This window comes from Hyperolius riggenbachi, chromosome 6 (genome assembly GCF_040937935.1).
Source record: "Hyperolius riggenbachi isolate aHypRig1 chromosome 6, aHypRig1.pri, whole genome shotgun sequence".
In the NCBI taxonomy this organism is placed as follows: domain Eukaryota; kingdom Metazoa; phylum Chordata; class Amphibia; order Anura; family Hyperoliidae; genus Hyperolius; species Hyperolius riggenbachi.
The window spans coordinates 140141150-140161616 of NC_090651.1; the positions used below are offsets into that span (position 1 = coordinate 140141150).

The following is a 20467-nucleotide window of genomic DNA, read 5'->3' on the forward strand; positions in this document are numbered from 1 at the left end:
CAGCCAGCAGCTGTCAGTGACTGATCTATAAACATGTTCACTTGGCACAGATAAATGTGTATACGCATTGCTATGGTACAGGAATAGAGGAAGAGACAGCACAAATCCCTCACACCGGAAATATTTGTAAGGAGCAGCTGCCTGAAAAAAAAAATCCAAATTTTCTAATCACTCCTCCAAAGGAAGATATTCACAACATGCTTTCATGTATTTTACTTGCCAAATTAAGAAGTTTTGAATCAGGATAATACCATTTATTGGCTAACTTAGAGATAAGATTTCGGCTAATAATGAACCTTCATTGAACTCGGTTCCTGCATATACAGACAAGATTTTTTAAAAAACACAGCTTATATACATTGGACATACAGAGAAGAATGTATACAGTATAAGCTGTGTGTGTACCGAAAGCTTATCTCTAAGTTATCCAATAAATGGTATCATCCTGATTCAAAACTTCTAGCTTTTACTGATGGTAACATGGTACAACACTCTACTGCTTCTTGCTAAATTAATTTACACAGAACCTACTTAAACAGGAAATCTTCTGAAGCTTGTAAATGTAAATTGTAGATGTATACTGGTAAGCTTATTAGACAAGATGATTGCTTAGTGACCAGTTGATTAGTAAGGCTAGACATACCCAGGTTAGTAGGCCAATCCAGCAAGCAATCACAACAACCTGATAGAAAACTGATCAGGGAATAACAACTGACTTACCAACTTACACCACTTGAGATCAGGGGTGCTTGGATAGTGCTTTTTAAAATCCGAATTGATCCGGATCCGGATACCTAGATATCGGAAGTGCCCTTTAAATAGCTTTAAAAGGTGTTTTGAGGGTAAATGAGGCATGTATCATCAGTATTTTGCAAAGGGGAACACTAATTGATGATGTGGGGACTTAAAATCAACCCCCCCCCCCCCAAAAAAAAAGGCTGTCAATTAACATTAGGCCTAGGTTCCAGACAGCGGTCGTGCAGCTCACATTGTGTCCAAAGTTTTGGGTTAAATGTTAAATTATATTGGGTTAAGGTGGTATCAGTGGCCTGTGGCACCCTGGCCTGGCAGTGGGAGCTGCATAGGCAGCAGGAGCAGGGCAATGCAGCAGCAGGTGTAACGTGTGCCAGGAGCATGCCGGATGTGGCACTTGCCAAGTGTCACGTGGCACTTGGCACGTGGCACTAGGCACGTGTCACTTGCCACTTGTCATGTGGCACTTGCCAAGTGTCACGTGGCGCTTAGCACGTGTCACATTTCACTTGCCAAGTGCCATGTGGCAAGTGCCACGTGATACGGACCATGTGACACTTGGCAAGTGCCATGTGACACGTGCCAAGGGCCACGTGACACTTGGCAAGTGCCATGTGACACTTGGCAAGTGCCACGTGACACGAGGCACTGGCAAGTGCCGAGTGACAGTCAGACAGCAGAGGAGAGCACACTAACACATGAATGCTTTAACAATAGTGTAGTGGAGTGAAGGGGTTAATCGCTGAGCTTATCACTGTGTACAGCCCTAGGCCCAGCAGCACTGCAGCTGTGCAGCACACACTCTAACTGTCACACTATGAGACATCAATCAAGCTAATTAACGATTACTATAGAGTAGTGAAGGGGTTAATCAATGAACAGCTTTAGGTTTATAATTGTGTACAGGCCCCCTTGCTAGGCCACCAGCACTGGAGCATGTCTCTCAGGAAGCATTCAGCAAGCCAGGACGATCTGTCTCATCATGGCAGCCCTCCTTATTATACAAGGGGGGCTGGCAGGTGTTCCTTTCTGTGATTGGGTGCCAGGGCTTAGGCTGGGAGGCCTCTGATTGGCTCAATGAGGTCAGGTGGAGCTGGCCAGGGTTCCCCTCTGTGATTGGTTGCTAGGGTTTCTGCTGGGAGCCCTCTGATTGGCACCAGGACGTCCTCACCTTAGTTACAGTATTTCGGATCTGGATATCCCAGATATCCGGGTCATGCGTCAAACTATCCGCAGATAGCTATGCTGATTTCTATAGCTATCCGGGATCCGGAATCTGATCTGGATAGCGTAAAAATGGTTGGATATCCGGGTTACCCGGATATCCGGAATCTGGATGAGCATCCCTGATTGAGATCAGTCAAACTTCATAAGAAATCATATCAAGTTTCCTGCTAGGTCCTGCTAATGTCGTATCACTTGATGCACTACAAAAGCTTTGTGGCCATTGATCTAACACATACACACAGAGGTTTATTGATCATGATTGAATGGTCAATAGTAAAGCTCCCTGTGTGCACTGGAACTCATGGTAAAGCATCTGATCAATTTCAACAGATGTCAAATTTGCAAGGCTTTGATTTGCTGACCAAGAACATGTCTTAGGGCTATGGCCCATTAGAGTGCCTTGTGCCACGCTTTGGAATTGCCAGAGATTCCAAAAGGACTAGGCTACTGAAAGCCAATGGCTGCCAGCCCAAAGGAGCAAATGCAGTTAGTGAAATTGCAATCGCAGGCAGTGTCAGACAGGGAGGTGATAAAACTGAGGAAATCTACCTGCTGGGCAAACACCAGAAACCATATGTTACCACTCCCAATAGAAACCTGTAGCAAGTCTGTAGCAACACATGATTACTGCTGCTTGGCCAGCAAGTGGATTTTCTCAGCTTGACCACCTCCCAGTCCGATACTGATTGCATGCCTTGCAGGATTTTTAACGCGATTTGCGCTTCAGTACAAAGTATAGGAGTGATGCAAAATCACTTTTGAATTGCTGTTCAAAAGCGATTTTGTGTTCACGTGTGTAATTTTAATACAGTTTTTACTTACATGTTGGGTCCGTGCATTGGCTTCTGCCACGTAGCCCCACACCCTTGCACAGAAGCCACTAAATTACGTGCAAGCGCCTGGGGGACGCTTCGAAAGCCGGTGCATGGACCTGGCATATATGTAAAAGTTTTATTCAAAATAGGAAACAAAAAATCACAAACGCTGTACACAGTGCTTGCAAACGGTGGAAAATTGTGCCGCAAAATTGCAGATGAAAACACTGAACAAAGCAGTTGGACCTTTGGAAGCACAAGTGCTGCTTCAGTGGGTGCCTTAAAGCAGGAAGTAATTGCAGCAAATCAGAGTCTTGCAAATCTCTCAGGTGATCAAACAGATGATGATATGCTTCCCCATAATTTCTCATAAACATGAGAAACACTGCTCCACCAGTGCCAAAAATTTGATCACGTGATTGGATCTGTCAGGAAATTGATCACATGTATGGCCACTTTTACACTGCTTTCAGTTTATTGTGTAGGGGTAGATTGCAGCAAAAAAGAATTAAGATGAAATGGGGCCTTAGGCAAGATAGCTTTTGAACACAGCTGATGGTCACCTGGCTTTTTTTTTAGTAAGATTTGGTGGGGGCTAGCATCCACCAGTTCCCTAGACTCTCTCCAGGCTCTAGGCAGTTGCCTAGGTTTTCCTTGTGGATGACCCGGCTCTGGTTTACAGGAAGGCAAACTGAAATTAAAGTAATACTGAAGCTGCCATTGCAGACATTATTGTGACTTCGCTGGATGTTGCGCCGATCCTTTGGTCTTTGAATAAGTGACTTACAGGAAAATGCCGCTCAGAACTTCTGCCTCTACTCTGACTTCATTGGCTGCATACTTGTTGCAGATGAGTGATTGAGAAGCCACTTAGGACAAAAGATCAGCAAGACTGACACTTTTTAAAGCTGAGAAAAAATAGCAACTTCCATAATGTTCTTGCTAAAGTCTAAGGGCCATATCCTATTCAAGGTGATAAGTAGCTTGCAGATGCAAGCTACTTATCACCTTGCCATCGCGCGAGGATTACCGGCAAATCCTATTGCCCATATTCTTTGCGCGATGGCCGATCGCTAGGGAGCAATACTCAGGCGAAAGCCTGAGCGATGCTCCCTTTTACCGAGCGATGGGGAGTGAGGTTTACGCTGTGGTGCTGTCCATCAGCACCACGGCCTCACTCCCCACACATGCGCACTCGCCCGCCGAACATCGCTGACATCTTCCGCCGCAGCATCTGGGGGTCTCCTTTAATAAGGAGACCCCCAGAGCTCCCCATCGGGTCGCCGCACAGTTTAGAAGCCCCTGCGCAGCTCTGCAAAGGCTCCCCTGTCATACCTACCGCCGCTGATCACCCGCCGCCTCTCGCCGCAAAATCCGTCACGTAATTACAGTGTATCTGACACTGTAATTACTGTCCGCATAGAAGGAGCCCGGGCAAAGCATCTTTGAATCTGCAGCCGGGCTCCCCATTGGTCTGCTGTCTGAACCAATAAAATGGCTCAGACAGCAGACCAATGGGGAGCCCGGCTGCAGATTCAAAGATGCTTTGCCCGGGCTTCTTCTATGCGGACAGTAATTACAGTGTTAGATACACTGTAATTACGTGACGGATTTTGCGGCGAGAGGCGGCGGGTGATCGGCGGCGGTACGTATGACAGGGGAGCCTTTGCAGAGCTGCGCGAGGGCTTCTAAACTGTGCGGCGACCCGACGGGGAGCTCTGAGGGTCTGCTTATTAAAGGAGACCCCCAGATGCTGCGGTGACGATGTGCGTTAGCTAGTTTAGACCTGCTTTTTGCAGGTCTAAGCTAACGCTCATGTCTGCCGGGAAGCATCGCTTCCCGGAGACATGATAAGGGTAATTGGATTCCGTGGTAAGAACTCGCTGGGCGATTATATCGCCCAAGCGAGTTCTTTTCCGCCTAGGGGGTCTAAAGTTTAATTAAATTAGGCGATGCCCCCATCGCCTAAGTTAAGAACTTGCCAGTGCTTAGCGCTGACGAGTTCAGCAATAGAATATGGCCCCAAAGCCCTGTACACATGCTCAACCAAGGTTGTCCATTAAAGGGGTTCTGTGGAGGGGCTGAAAAGACAAAATCCGACACTTGCCTGGGGCTTCTATCGGCCCCCTGCAGCTGTCATGTTTCTCACTGTCCTCCTACGATCCTCGGTTCCCCGGTCTAATATTCGTTTAAATAGATGTTCACTCCCGCGCGCGTCATCGGAAGCTTACTGCGCAGGCACAGTACAAAGTTTTCTTGTACTGCGCCTGCCCAGTTAGAGCGCGAAGACGCGCGTGGCCTCGGCCGCGCAGCCGCAGTCAAGGTAGACGCTAGATTAAACCAGGACCAGCAGTGGGAAATGGAGGATCGGAGGAGGACGGCGCGAGACATGACAGCTGTAGGGGGCCAATAAAAGCCCCAGGTAAGTGTCAGATTTTGTCTTTTTAACCCCCTCAACAGAACCCCATTAAGTGTAACTGTAGGGGAAAAAAAGGCCAAAGTTAGAGGCTTCCGCCATCCTCCTCGACCCACAGATCCAGTGATCAAACCCTCTGAACCTATCCGATAAGGGGTTGTCGATTAGGTTGACACAGCTGCCGTCCATGTACGAGTGTTGCTGCACTGCACAGGTGCAGTGAGGGCCCACAACTGTGCAGTAGCATGAAGCCACTCATGCACAGCGTCTTCATCCATGTACAATCAGCTCTGCGCTCCTGAACAGGCGTGGGCCATCAGTGCACTTGCACTGTGCAGCCATGCTCATACACAGATAGGAGTATGGCCATGAAGAAGAAGAACATCCTGGCGAGCATTAGTGGGCTGCACGAGGATGGGAGAAGCCTTTGGATCATTCAGAAACTTCCCTCTTCTTGGGTAAGTATCTACCGTAACTCCTGCTTTTGTCTTCTTACAGGTTTGCATTCATTATTGCAGATTATTAAGGCAACATTTCAAGAAACGGTGCTGTACCAACATCCAGCTCAATGGAAAGGTGAGGATAAATGATAAGTCGCGCATAAGTGAGTGGTATCTTGCAGCACAGGAATAATGGGCACTAATGCACTCACTCTTTGTATAATGGTCAACCATGGCGACTATATAAAAGGCATTGTATGTCAGCTGTACACACACTAGATTGTAACCCAAGACAGCCAGAAAGCAACTTTTATCATCCTAAACTATAAAATCTCACATTGAGGAATCAGAGCCGCTGCTAATTTGGCAATCATATGTAAACATTAACCCTCTCCATTCTGAGCACCCTGTAATAAATTACCTTCTTTTGCCATCTGATTGCTGGGGGAAGGGGGCGGGGGGGGGGGGGGAGATCGGAGAGGGGATGCACAAGGAGTTAAGTTCTATTCAACCTGTTAAAGCTTTATCAAAAAAAGTACATTTTAAAAATGAACATATTGCTGCAGAGCCATCTCGGTGTACATGGTCCCTCAGGACACTCAACAGGAAAAAAAAAGAAACTTGAAACTAGTACATTGTTGTTTTACATCTAAATCCTATGAGGGGGAAAGTAACTCACACCTCCCAATAAAGCTACGATACAGTGATCATTCATTCTGTGCAGTGAAGAGGTTATGATAGTGTCGGACAACTTTTCTTTAGCTTGCAAACAAGGCTTTACGCCAACTCATTCCAACTCGTTATATGACTAACACGATGTTGCATGCGAGAGCAGTGAGATTATTAGCTGTGTACTGACTACTCAGAGCAAATTTATTTTTACTACAGATGCTGAAAACTGAACAGTTCCCCCAGATGGTGTTATTCTGAATTTTACTGGTAACTGTGTCTGTCCACAATACATAAAGGGAAGCAGAGTTACACTGCCAATGCTCTCAGTTATGTCGAATGAAGGACTTTTTTTTTTTTTGATCCATCCAACTCTTAAACTTCAAGCTGTCAATTGAAGCCGTCCAACAAGCAGAGATTGAGATGTGCAATATAACGGTAGTCAGACTGGAAAGCCGGTGCACCAGCAGGATGAACTCATTTTAGTCAAATCATACTTTGCAGGTGTCAGGAGAGGCGACCTGCTCTAAAGAGTGTAATCATTTCTATTAGGGAATCAGGTTGCATTAAATAAAATATATATAGTGTAGACTTCTCTGCCTATTCTAGGGAGATTTGAGAAATCTTCTTTCTGCGCTCCCACAGCTGAAACCTATCCGCCGCTGAAACATCCATCGTTAAATACTTAATGAAGCTACTTTAAAATCTCGCATTGAGGAATCAGAGCCGCTGCTAATTTGGCAATCATATCTATGTATAAGTTAACCCTTACCAATCCGAGCACCCTGTAATAAATTACCTTCTTTTGCCATCTGATTGTGGGGGGGGGGGGGGGGAGGGGAGAGGGGATGCACAAGGAGTTAAGTTCTATTCAACCTGTTAAAGCTTTATTAAAAAAAAAAGTACATTTTTAAACTGAACATATTGCTGCAGAGCCATCTGGGTGTACATGGTCCCTCAGGACACTCAACAGGAAAAGAAAAAAGAAACTTATGAATAGAGAATACTATTTACCCCTATCATCAAGCAGCACTGTTATAACTTAGGGCTGTTGCTAAATTCTTGAAACTAGTACATTGTTGTTTTACATCTAAATCCTCTGAGGGGGAAAATACCTCACACCTCCCAATAAGGCTACGATACAGTGATCATTCATTCTGTGCAGTGAAGGGGTTAATGATAATAAAAGCAGGCATGCTGTTGCAGCAGGGAAGGGATTCAGGTGTGGGATGAGAGAGGCATGCTGTGCACACACTTACCAGGGAGTTGCTGGTGGGAATTCGTGTTGCATTTAGTCCTACCAGGGAGGGGAGGGTCTGGGACATCCAGTTAGAGATCATTGCCATAGTGCTGAGAAGAGCACCTAAAGTGAGGAGCGGAGAGTCCATCCTGGGGAAGCTAATGAGTTTTCATAGTGACTGATCAGCACCAGAGATGGGAAAAAAGAGGGAGGAGTAACTGCAGAGAGCCACAAACAGCATCCGACGGGAGAGTCAGCGATACATTCTGCCTTCTAGAAGATCAGCTTCTACTACATTGCAATGCTTCTTGCTATAGTTTAGAGTTTAGGATTATTAAAGTTGCAAATACCCTTTCTGGCTGTTCACTGCACTCCTACTTCCAAATTATGCTATTAGTTGTATATTACTTTTTGTAATAGAGGCTGATGGCTTAACAGAGGATAAAAAGTCTTGCCATAGATTCGTCTAACTATATTTCGCCTGTTATACTTGGCAGCTTTTCCTGATATTTAGTGGGGGATATTAAATGTTTCTCTTTATTGGCAGCTAAATTGCCCAGTTGGCTTCTGGATTCCACATAATCCACTCATCTGATTTTCTCTGCCGCTACGCAATCACAGGCGTATCTCCAGCAACCCATTTAAAAGGCAGCCCTACTTTTTTATTTATTTATACACTCAAATTGATAATAATGTAATTTGCCAAATGTTGCTATTGATTTTGTGTTGCTGGTATAGGAAGTAAATCACTCACTAATGCTATCACCTTGTCAGAGAAAGGATACAGGCAACTTTTAGTAGGTGTTTTGGGAAAACACATAACATATGAGGTCAGCCCACCCGCCTCATAATGGCCGGGATGCACAGTACAGAAACCCTGCAGTCGGTCCCTGAGAGATGGTGGAATCCAATTTGAGGAGGACTGAACCATGTAAAGCCAAAACATGTAGAAATTCATATTCATATTTTTAAAATGCTGTCTGCTTCCATTCTGAGTGTAAATTTGGAGTAAATGCTAGGATGTTTGACACAGGATATTACCAATAATTACTGTATCAGTAATACCTCTACAAACTTCAGTCTTCTATCCTCAAACCAACCTACTTCTTCACATCTAACAGTAAAATCTCTCTCTAAACACATAACACTAACCTCCCCTCTCCATGCATGACACTAACCTCCCCCCTCCACACCACACACTAACCTTCACCCCTTCATGCCCCACACTAACCTCCCCCCTCCACACCTAACACTAACCTCATCCCTCCATGCCTAACACTAACCTTCCCCCTTCACACCCAACACTAACTTCTCCCCTCCACGCCTAACATTAACCTCCACCTCTCCATACCTAACACTAACATCCCCCTCCACGCCTACCACTAACCTCCCCCCCTCCATGCCTAACACTAGCTTCCCCCTTAATGCCTAACACTACCCCCCCCCCCCCTCTATGTCTAACACTAACACTAGCTGATCCCTGTTTCTACCTCCCCTAACTTACTAGACCTGTGGAGGTCTTATTTTTAAGAAATGTCAGAAAAACCAAAGGTTACAGGGTGGACTTTCTGCTCATCTGTCCTCACTCGTTTCATGTTTTAGATATGTGTACATTTAGAAAAGGAAACATGCTGGGTCATACCGATAGTACAACATTGGTAATATTTCAATTTTTCCCTAACAAATTTCTCACATTAACTCTCCCCAACCTACGCCCTACACTAACCCCCCACCTACTCCTAACACTAACTTCCCTCCTACCTATGCCTAACACTAACCTCCCCTGCCAACGCCTTACACTAATCAATGGCCAATGTGATATTTGCCTACATAATAGCCAAGCCCCACCTGCCTAATTACTTACCCGGAGTTCAGCTACACAATAGCCAAACTCCTGGTGCCACTTACAAACCACAACAAAGTCACTCATCGGTGTTCAGCTACATGATAGTCAAACTCTGTGCATTGCCGCCGCTATCTCTGTCACTATTCAGAGTCTGGCTACGTAGTGCATTGTGGTATATGGCAGTGCCCAGATTACCTATTGGGCTACTTGTCCCAATAAAATTGCTTAAAGGCAGGGATGGTCGTAGTCACCCAACTTCGCTACGCTGGAACTACGCGTATTTTTATGCAAATACGCTTCGCAATCTACGGCTATGTAATCAGAAACTTCAATACGTTTGCATTTCGTAGACTACGTGTTAAAATACGCAAGCTTCGCGTAGTGCGAAGCATAGTTGATGCGACCGCTTATGCCCTTATGCGGAAAAATTTCCGCAATAATCTTCAACCTATTTGCAAATATAAACTAATATAAGCGTACATTCCACCTTCCAATGTGGAATTGTATGCGTATAAAAGGGCAATAATATTTCTGCGCATGCGCAATGATCCATATAGATGCAGTTACCGCACGCGTAGTTGACTTCGCAATACATATGTCAACTACGTGTAGCGGGCGAAGCTTCGCATAGCGGGACGTAGGACTACGCGGAAATGCGTACGTGTAGTTCTTAAACTTCGCCTACGAACTACAATGCGTAGTTGCGTACTACGACGCGTAGATTCGCGCTGGCGTAGTTTACGAGCAACCCTGCTTAAAGGTCCAAGGTATTTGACTGAGGGCTATTGCATGATGATACAGTTAAATATTCAGTAGACCTAGCCTAGCCTGTCCCTCTCTTTGTGTGTTTTTAAAATCCTGTATGGCAGACTTGAGCTTCTGGCGTTCCATAAATATGTTGTGAAAATGGACATAAAGCATATAAAAAAAGATCACAGGTAATTTCACAGGAATCATAGACATAAAGAGCAGTATCCTGGGTAAAATAGTAATTTAAGAATAGCTATCCTCTCCAGTGAACTGAAGCAAGCCCATTCAACTATGACTTTTTGTACATTTTCCAATTACGGGCAACACAATCCATAGATATTTACGTCTGATTGTTTGGAATGTGAAGGGGTTGTTTTGTTTAAACTGGTAAAACTCGTTAAATCTTATTTAGAAATTTTCAGGACAAAAAGACAAAAACTGAACTGCACAATCTGCCATTAAGTATATATATAACAGGCTGAGGGAAGGTATCGACAGGTCAGTCAGATAGAAGTTCACCGTGGGATAAAACACATTGTTAAAAGAATGCAACACTATAAAGAAAACTTCAACGAGATCCCTTTGTGTTTGACAGTCTGAAGGCCAAGATTATACTCGACTGACTTGTACAGCATTGATAAATAACAGCAAACAAAAATAAGAAAAAATAATGAAAACAGAAAAGAACCTTGCACCCAAGTTGTCATTGATCTAAACTTATAGCATGCAGTTGCAAAGCTTGCACAAGCAAGCGATAGTCCTCAAAGAATGTCCTAGAGAGATTATAAAATGTCCCAGAAAGGGAAATATCTCCTCCATAGTGTCATAAGATTATCCAACTAGAGAGTCAATGAAAAACACAGATACCATTAAGAACTAGCAAGTATATGCGAAAAATCAGCAAAGTGCCTTAAAGAGGAACTGTAACGCCAAAACGGTCCCTGGGGGGTACTCACCTCGGGTGGGGGAAGCCTCAGGATCCTAATGAGGCTTCCCACGCCGTCCTGCGTCCCTCGGGGGTCTCGCTGTAGCCCTCCGTGCAGTCCGGGCAGCGGTGACGTCATTATTTACCTTCCTGGCTCCTGCGCAGGCGCTCTGATGCCTCTCGGCGCCGAAGTAGGCGGAAATACCCAATCGCCGTTGGGTCTGCTCTACTGCGCAGGCGCAAGTTTCCAGCGCCTGCGCAGTAGAGCGGACCCGACGGAGATCGGGTATTTCCGTCTATTTCCGTGCCGAAAGTCGCCACAGCGCCCCCGCTGGAGCCAGCAAAGGTAAATATTGAACTGACAGTCGGCACAGTCGCCGGCTGTTCGGAGGGCTGCGGCGAGACCCCCGTGGGACAGAGGACGGCGTGGGAAGCCTCATTAGGATCCGGAGGCTTCCCCCACCCGAGGTGAGTACCCCCCAGGGGAGGTTTTTGTTGTTACAGAGTCTCTTTAACTCTATTCAGATCATCCATCGCCTTATGAACTTCTGCAGAGGCAACTAACTTCTCCAGGTGAAAAAGTCATTCAGGGCTATTGTCCACAAGCTATTATTGCTCCCCAACAAAAAAAAAAAAGCTATTGTTGCCCCACGCTCTTAATGTTTCAACTGCCTTAAACCCCTCATGTGCATTTCCACAATCTAGCAATAGTTGTTCTGGCAGCTGACACATAATGCCTAAGGAGCATTTTTTTTAATTCACTTATATTAGCATAACAGCTTGGGAGCATAAACAGTAATGCCGCCTCAGTAAGAAGATTGAAGCATCACGTGATAGCATTTCGTGACCACATATCAAAGGGGCTATACCTTAACACAGCACCACCAAATAGGCTTCTAAGAGCCCCCAGTACCTAGACATCACTAACAAGTGCTAGAGAATGTGGGGTACAATGGGGCACAAGTACCATTTTGAGAGAATTTTGTAGTTAAGTTTTTGCAACCAAAGGAACCTTAACAGTTTATGAGTGAAGGAAAATACCTTGCACCAACTTTCAATGTATTAAGATTCTGCTCCCAGTAAGAGCAGAAGGAAGGGAGCTCTTTAGTGTTGCCATCTCCTAAAATAGCATATATATCGTGAAAACATATTGGTCTGGTCTCTGACTCAGCGTACAGAGATTCAAACTCTGTCAAAGGTCCAGCATAGACCCCACCTTACACCCAGGATTGGAGACTTAAAAAAGCCCCTAAATTGTTACCAAAGGAGCCAGTTGCTGCCAGAAAAACAGAAGTCTTCCGGAAGTTGGGACATGTACCTGGAGGAAGGATATATGCAGAGTAATTGTGGCCAGAGTCTCCTGTCCCATATAACGATCATCTTGCTCTTCAGGCATGGAGGAGGGGAGGATGGATATTGAACAAGGAGCATGAAGGTCCATTGTGCAAGGACAATTTTAGTATACTTATATCTGTTCCAAATGGCAAGTACTGGATGCAAGAGGAACGTCCAGCTCACCTCTTTCCCATGGCAATCCCTGGAGATCCAGGGGAGCCCGTCGCAGAAACTGAAGAGAGAGAGTCTTACAGAATCCTCAGTTTTAAATGGATTAGAGAACATACCTTGCACCACGTTGCAGATACTTTGTGATAGAGCCAAAAGTCCTGGACCGCCGACTCACTGCTTTTATTTGCACTAGTTGTAGGATGGGTTGTGGCAAGCATTAGAGATTATTTGCACTGTATTTGTAGGATGGGGTTGTAGCATTAATAATGACTTGCAGCTTATTTGAAATATGGGGTTGTCGCTAGCATTAAGGGCTATTTGCAATTTACCTGTTCAGAATGGAGATGTGGCTAGCAATGGAGGCTATTTGCACAAGAAATTAAATTGCCTTTATTTGCAGACATGATTGGGCTCACATATGCAGAATTCTTTCTTCCAAAGTATACTGATAATAATGAAAATGATGATGATAATAATAATACTAATACTACTACTACTACTACTAATAATAATAATAATAATGATGACACATTTTATTAATTGTAGTAGTTTTGTACCACAATACGCATCCAATTATAGTCAATATGACAGTTTTTACAATCTGTGTCAAAATATGCAGCAAAATGCAACATGGCATGAATCTGATCATTAGATGCACATACAACCTCAGGAGGCTGTCAGAAGCTCACACTATAATTCCTCTTATTAGGGGGAAGCAGGCTAAAGCAAACAAGTAAAACCAGTGAGTGACAGACAAAAGAATCTGCCCCTTAATGAACACATATTAATATATACATATATAAATCACAATTTATCCGGTAATATACAGTAGACAAGTCCTATGTATTCATACACTATAAAGAGGTATAAATGGCATCTGTTAATTATGAAAAATCACCAAGTGCATAAATAGGAATCAAGTAAAGTGCTATGTGTGCAGGTGAAAGGAAGTAAAGTGCTTGATGCTAAACCACGCAGCCCAAGTGCGTGAGGGTAAGTCAGACTGTACAATACAGTCCCAGATACATGAGTTGCAGATCATCAATAGTACCTCTCCAGCCTTTGCCTATGCATGGCCCTGCACATGAGCTACTGTTCTGTTTTGTTTGGTTTAGCTTTAACAAAGTTAACCTGTTTTATTTCTCTATAGTAAATCAGGCTGATAATATCCTCATTGAAATCAGCGTTCAGAACAGCATGATGTTCCTGGGCCAACAGCAGTAGCAATTCCTGCTGAAGAGCTTGCTGTTAACTCCTTTAGACCAAGTGGCTAGATTTTTTTTTAAACACAACAGATTTTTAGATGCACAGATTTTAGATTTTAGATTTTTTGACACAATACAGACACTCTGTACATATATTGTCTTACAGCTTAATAAGCACTTTGTACTTTTTTAAAGTGAACCCGAGGTGAAAGTGATATTGAGGCTGCCATATTTGTTTCCTTTTAAACAATACCAGTTAGGAGCAGCTACATAACCTGCCCACAGTAAAAATGTCACCATGTAATAAATGTCAGAATGTAAATCGGGGAGAGGAAAGATTTTACAATGAGCAAACACTGACTAAATCATTTATACATAATTATGGTAAAAAATGAAGCACTTTTTATACTACATTATTTTCACTGGAGTTCCTCTTAGAGGCAGAGGATCAGCAGGACAGTCAGGCAAGTGGTATTGCTTAAAAGGAAATAAATATGGCAGCCTCCATAAAACTCTAATTTCGGGTTCACTTTAAATCAGGAAAAGAAAGGTTTTGCATTATCTGCAATGTAGTAAAGATAGGGCTCCTCCACAGAGAATAATAGGGACTGGTTACTCAGTCACTAAGTGTGGAGGCTTTTGTAAAACTACTGATTTACTGCAGCAAAAATGCTTACAAGCTTTCCAACCTCCAGAAAAATGAAAATCCTACTTGTGATATTTATTGTTTCTAATAAAACCAAAATTAAAAATCAAAATCTAATTTAAGGGCTTCATACAATAAATAAACAAATAGATAAACAAATATGCCAAAAAGACACTCTATTCGCATTACACAGGAATAAAAACCTTTGTGGGATCCTGTAAAAGTCTACTTTCTGCGTGCTTCCTCTGGTGATCGCTAGCCTGATCTACAGATCTACAAAACCCAAGTCCGGTTTGCATAAAGTAAGATAAAGGTCTAGAACCGTTGGCATATTTTAATTGCTGTCAGGGCCTGTAAGGGCCTCTTACTCTGGGAATTCCGCTCACTTCATAATCTACTTTACAGGGACAAAGACAGTGTCACTAACAGGTTCAAATTTGATCTTGACGGCAACACAAAATGTGTGCAAACTGTACATTTGTATGCACCTTTGGCCTTCCCTATTATCAAAAGGTTTAGCTGAAGTGTGGCTACACATCCCTAGGCCATCCTCCTTTTTCACAATTGCATTATACAGAAATGGTAGCCATGTGTGCTCTGGAAACAGCCTGCATCCACATGCACTACTCCTCCACCCTCTCCTGCTCTAGCAATTGGTCAGGCCAATGACTTAAAGCGAAGCTAAACCCAGGATTTCCTCTCTGCTCTAAAAGAAAAGCAACAGCATAATAACCATTACAGAAAAACATTTTCTTGTATACATCTTATAGAGCTCCATAGGAGATGCTGCAGTATAGTTACTTCCTGGTTTGCTGGGAGCACAGATAGGGTTAAACTTCTGTGTTTACATACAGCCTGTCTGAACAGCACAAACCTCTGCACAAATGGCAGCTCAAATTACAGTGGCTCATTACTTCCAGATAAGTGAGAAGTCAGGCTTTTATCTCTAACTACACACACTACACCTGCCTAGTGACTGATAGAGGTAGTGAGTCACTCTGAGGCGTGTTTGCAGTGCGGACTGCTCTGAATTTTGTTTTAAATATGAAATATTTGGCAAAATAATTTAAAATGTATTTGTTATAACTGCATTTCAATGAAGTGCAATCATAAAAGGAATTCTGAACTGTCTATAACCACTTAAGCCTATCTTAGGCTGACCAGATGTCCTCTTTTCCCCGGACAGGTCCTCCCAGGTTTTTGAAATGTCTCGGGTGAAGAGAGTCGAACACAGAGCGAGCCAGAAGAGCCGAACACGAGCCGAGCGGCCAAGACTCAGTCCCGTGTTTTCCCCAGAGCCTATCAGCTGGGCAGTAGTGTTGTCCGGATCATGAACGATTCGGATCTTTGATCCGGATCTTTTTTGTGAGTCGAATCATCCAGATCATTCGTTCATTGTAATGATCCGGATGACTCGACTCAATCAAAGATCCGAATCGTTCATGATCCGGACAACACTACTGCCCAGCTGATAGGCTCTGGGGAAAACACTGGACTGAGTCTTGGCCGCTCGGCTCGTGTTCGTCTCTCTGTCTCTTCAATCGGCTCTTCTGGCTCGCTCTGTGTTCGGCTCTCTTCACCCCAGACATTTCAAAAACCTGTGAGGACCTGTCCGGAGAAAAAAAGACATCTGGTCAGCCTAGCCTATCTGGACGAATATGTTTGTCCAGATAGACTGTGCTGCTGCAGCTGAATGAGGCCCGCGCTCCCACCGCGTGCCGTTAGTCCCCCCCCCCCCCCCCGACAAAACCCTTATCAGAGGCTGTGGTCTTTCTGATTAAAAAAAGTTCCCCTTCCTCATTCTAGTTCCTGGAAGCGTGATCGTTCGCTTCCAGGACTATTTAACTGTGGCCATCTTGTGGCCAAATAGTAAGACTACACCCACATACATTTTTAATAAATAAATACATTATTTTACATTTAAAATTAGCTTTTTACCTCCCACACCAAAAAAAAAAAATTACAATTAAAAAAACAAAAAACAACATAAATAGTTACCGAAGGGTCTGAACTTTTTATATATGCATGTCAAAACAGTATGTTAATATAATTTTTTAAATTATAGGCTTGTAAATAGTGATGCACGCAAATTGAAAAAATGCACCTTTATTTCCAAATAAAATATCAGTGCCATAAATTGTGATAGGAACATAATTTAAATGGTGTAATAAGCGGGACAAATGGGCAAATAAAATACATGGGCTTTAATTATGGTAGCATGTATTAATTTTAAACTATGATGGCCAAAAACTGAGAAATAATGATTTTTTTCCATTTCTTTCTTAATCTTCCTGTTAAAAAGGATTTAGAATAAAATAATTCTTAGCAAAATGTCCCACCCAAAGAAAGCCTAAATGGTGGCAGAAAAAACAATAAATAGATAATTTCAGTGTGATAAGTAGTGATAAAGTTATTGGTGAATGAATGGGAGGTGAAAGTTGCTCGGATGCATAAAGTGAACAACACTGTGGGCTAAAGTGGTTAAATAGACACTGAAGCGGAAAAAAAAATGATATGATTTGTATGTGTAGTACAGCTAAGAAATAAAACATTTGGAGCAGAGACATAAGTCTAATATTGTTTCCAGTACAGGAAGAGTTAAAGAGAATCTGTATTGGTAAAATCACACAAAAGTAAACATACCAGTGCGTTAGGGGACATCTCCTATTACTCTCTGTCACAATTTCGGCACTCCTCGCCGCATTAAAAGTGGTTAAAAACAGTTTTAAAAAGTTTGTTTATAAACAAACAAAATGGCCACCAAAACAGGAAGTAGGTTGATGTACAGTATGTCCACACATAGAAAATACATCCATACACAAGCAGGCTCTATACACCCTTCCTTTTGAATCTCAAGAGATCATTTGTGTGTTTCTTTCCCCCTGCAGTTCTCATGCACTGAAGTTTCAGGCTGCTCGTTTCTTCATGCAAACAGCTTTGCCCTTGTCTGTAATTTCTCAGTATGTGAAAGCCCAGCCAGCTCAGAGGACGATTTATTCAGCTTGTAAAAGATGAGAGAAGAGAGAAGCTGCCCTAATCTAAATAATAATACACAGGCAGTGTGCATAGAGGGGTCTGGAAGGGGAAGTTCATAGCAGAACCACAACACTGAAGAACTTGGCAGCCTTCCAGACACAGGCTGACAAGTCTGACAGGGGAAAGATACATTGATTTATTACAGAGACTGTGATAGTACAAAGTGCTGCAGTAAGCCAGAACACATTAGAATAGCTTTTGGAAATTGTAGGATGATAAAAAACAGGATGCAATTTTTGTTACGGAGTCTCTTTAAGAAACTCCAGTTGTTATCTATGCAAACGAGCCATTGAGCTCCAGGACTTTCAAAGTAGTAGAGAGCTCTCTCTGTCTTCTGAAGATTGTTATCTCAACTGTCAGTCACTGTATTTTCTTTTTCTCTGCAGAGCATAGTTCAATAGTTCACCAGCCTGCTCTGTAAAATCATTTAGAGTGCTGAGTGAGTAGTGTGTAAACTGCAAATATTAGAGAATGATGTAATGTTATAAAAAACACTATATAACTGAAAATAAAAATATGAGAATATTTTGCTACTTTTCTACTAATGTTCTAGTAATTATCCGTACTACACAACCAATTCATTATATCATAATTTTTTTTTTTCGTTTCAGTGTCTCTTTTAAGTAAACCCGAAGTGAAAATAAACTGATGAGATGAACAATAATATTTATCCTCCTAATCCTAAAATGGATTTTTTTAAAGTATCCTACGGTTTTCTTTTATATTTAAACATTTACAAAGTAGGTTGAATGTTTTAGTGTCTATAATCAGTGGCAGCCTATTAAGTGTCCCAGAGTTAGAAAAAGGTCAATAGTTCATGTATTTTATCTCTCCCTGCCCTCAAAAGTTGTATTCTGCCAGGAAAACTTTAAAGGTTGTACTTTGCTTATGAGTGATGATTACTATATTCCTGACAAGGTACTGACAAGACAGAAGCTGTCACTTCCATGCCTAGAAATTAGCTCTTGCAGGCAGCAAAATAAAACAAGTAACACAGCCTGGTCATTAATATGTTTTGTACAGTTCATACACGTTTATCTCATCATGTCACATATCTCCTTAGTTAGGTACACTTTAAAGGGAAGGTCCAAGCAAAAAAAAAAATGAGATTCACTTACCTGGGGCTTCTACCAGCCCCATGTAGCCATCCTGTGCCCTTGTAGTCACTCACTGCTGCTCCAGTCCCCCGCTGGCAGCTTTCTGACCTCGGAGGTCAGGGCCACATTGCATACATTTTTACGCATTCCAGCTAGTGCAGGAACAAAACTTTACGCGTTTCACCACTAACGCGTAAAAATGTATGTGTTAATGTTCCTGCACTAGTGGGAATGTGTAAAAATGTACGCAATTCGGCCCTGACCTCCGAGGTCAGAAAGCTGCCAGGGGGGGACTGGAGCAGCAGTGAGTGACTACGAGGGCACAGGATGGCTGCATGGGGCTGGTAGAAGCCCCAGGTAAGTGAATCTCAATTTTTTTTTTTGCTTGGACCTTCCCTTTAAGCAGAACAGATGATCAGTGAGTTTGCTCACTGAATAACTTTTGTTCTATACAGTAACTAGAGAGACTTTTTTTTGGTTAAATACACCTGAACTCTACATGCACATATTCCACTTTCTCAGGAAACATTATCTGATGTCAGTAGTAAAATATGTTCTGCCTCTCTCTCCTCTGTGCCTCCAAGGCATCTTTTCACACAGTTTTATTTCCCACTTGTGTACATGGAGAGAGCCATTTGGCTTAAAAACATTCTCCAAATACCTGTAGATCTTACAATCGGAGCATGTTTATATAAAATGACACTTTCCCTGAGTCCCTCTTGATGTGCCTTTCTCTGCCTCAAAGCTATATATTAATAACACTAGATCAAGAAGATATCTGAGAATAATCCTAAATATCATAACTAAATGTTTACACAAAAATATGGCAAGCCCAAATATGTTCCCTGCTGCTCCTCTGTGGCTGTATGGATGGTGGCATCTTTCTGCATCTTAGCAGAATGTTTTTTACATTCCAGCTCTAATGTAATAAAATATTAACAGGAGGGAGGTGTGAACATTCAAAACACCCAAGCTTAGCTATGTGGATATGTTAATACAAACTGTTTAATTTAGTTTAAGGCCAAATTACTAAAGAATGTATTGATTATAGACCTGTAATTATGTTGGATAATATGCTGTCCAGTATTGTGCGGATTATTATCTCCTGAAGACAAATCGATCAGCACTAATAAGCATGCTGGCAAAGAGATTTATTAACCACTTCAGCCTTCAGTCGTTTTCACTTTATGCAGCCGAGCAATGTTCACCTCCCATAACTTTATCACTACTTATCACAGTGAACTGATCTATATCTTGTTTTTTCCGCCACCAATTAGGCTTTCTTTGGGTGGTACATTTTGCTAAGAGCCACTTTACTGTAAATGCATTTTAACAGGAAGAATAAGAAAAAAACAGAAAAAAATAATTATGTCTCAGTTTTAGGCCATTATAGCTTTAAAATAATACACGCCTACATAATTAAAACCCACGTATTGTATTTGCCTAATAGTCCCGGGTATTACACCATTTAAATCATGTCCCTATCACAATGTATGGCGACAATATTTTATTTGGAAATAAAAATGCATTTTTTCCGTTTTGCATCCATCACAATTTACAAGCTTATAATAAAAAAAATAGAAATATTTCATCTTTACATTGATATTTAAAAAGTTTAGACCCTTAGGTAAATATTTACATGTTTTTTTTATTGTAATGTTTTTTTGTTTTTTTATTAAACATTTTATTTGGGAATTTTTGGGAGGGTGGGATGTAAATATTAATTATTTTATGTAAATATATGTTTATTTACATTTTTTTACATGTAGATGTAGTTTTACTTTTTGGCCACAAGATGGCACCCATGAGTTTTTTTTTACATGACATCACCCTAAGTGTAACATGTACGCTTAGAGGGACGTAGGGGGACGCAAGAGGCAGAAAAAGCGAGGCTTC

The 20467-nt window shown here is 42.4% G+C and overlaps 1 protein-coding gene across 11 annotated transcripts in view; it reads right to left on the bottom strand.

Moving 5' to 3' along the window:
* The window catches only part of OLFM3 (olfactomedin 3), a 407311-nt gene that overhangs the window by 109341 nt on the left and 277503 nt on the right, over positions 1 to 20467 (bottom strand). The window contains exon 1 of one of the 11 annotated variants that reach the window (XM_068240005.1): positions 7580 to 7708. The exons of the other annotated variants lie outside the window; for them this stretch is intronic. Coding sequence (XP_068096106.1) covers positions 7580 to 7708 — 129 coding nt within the window. Of the gene's footprint in view, positions 1 to 7579; positions 7709 to 20467 lie in introns of those variants that run through there. 11 annotated transcript variants of the gene reach the window in all.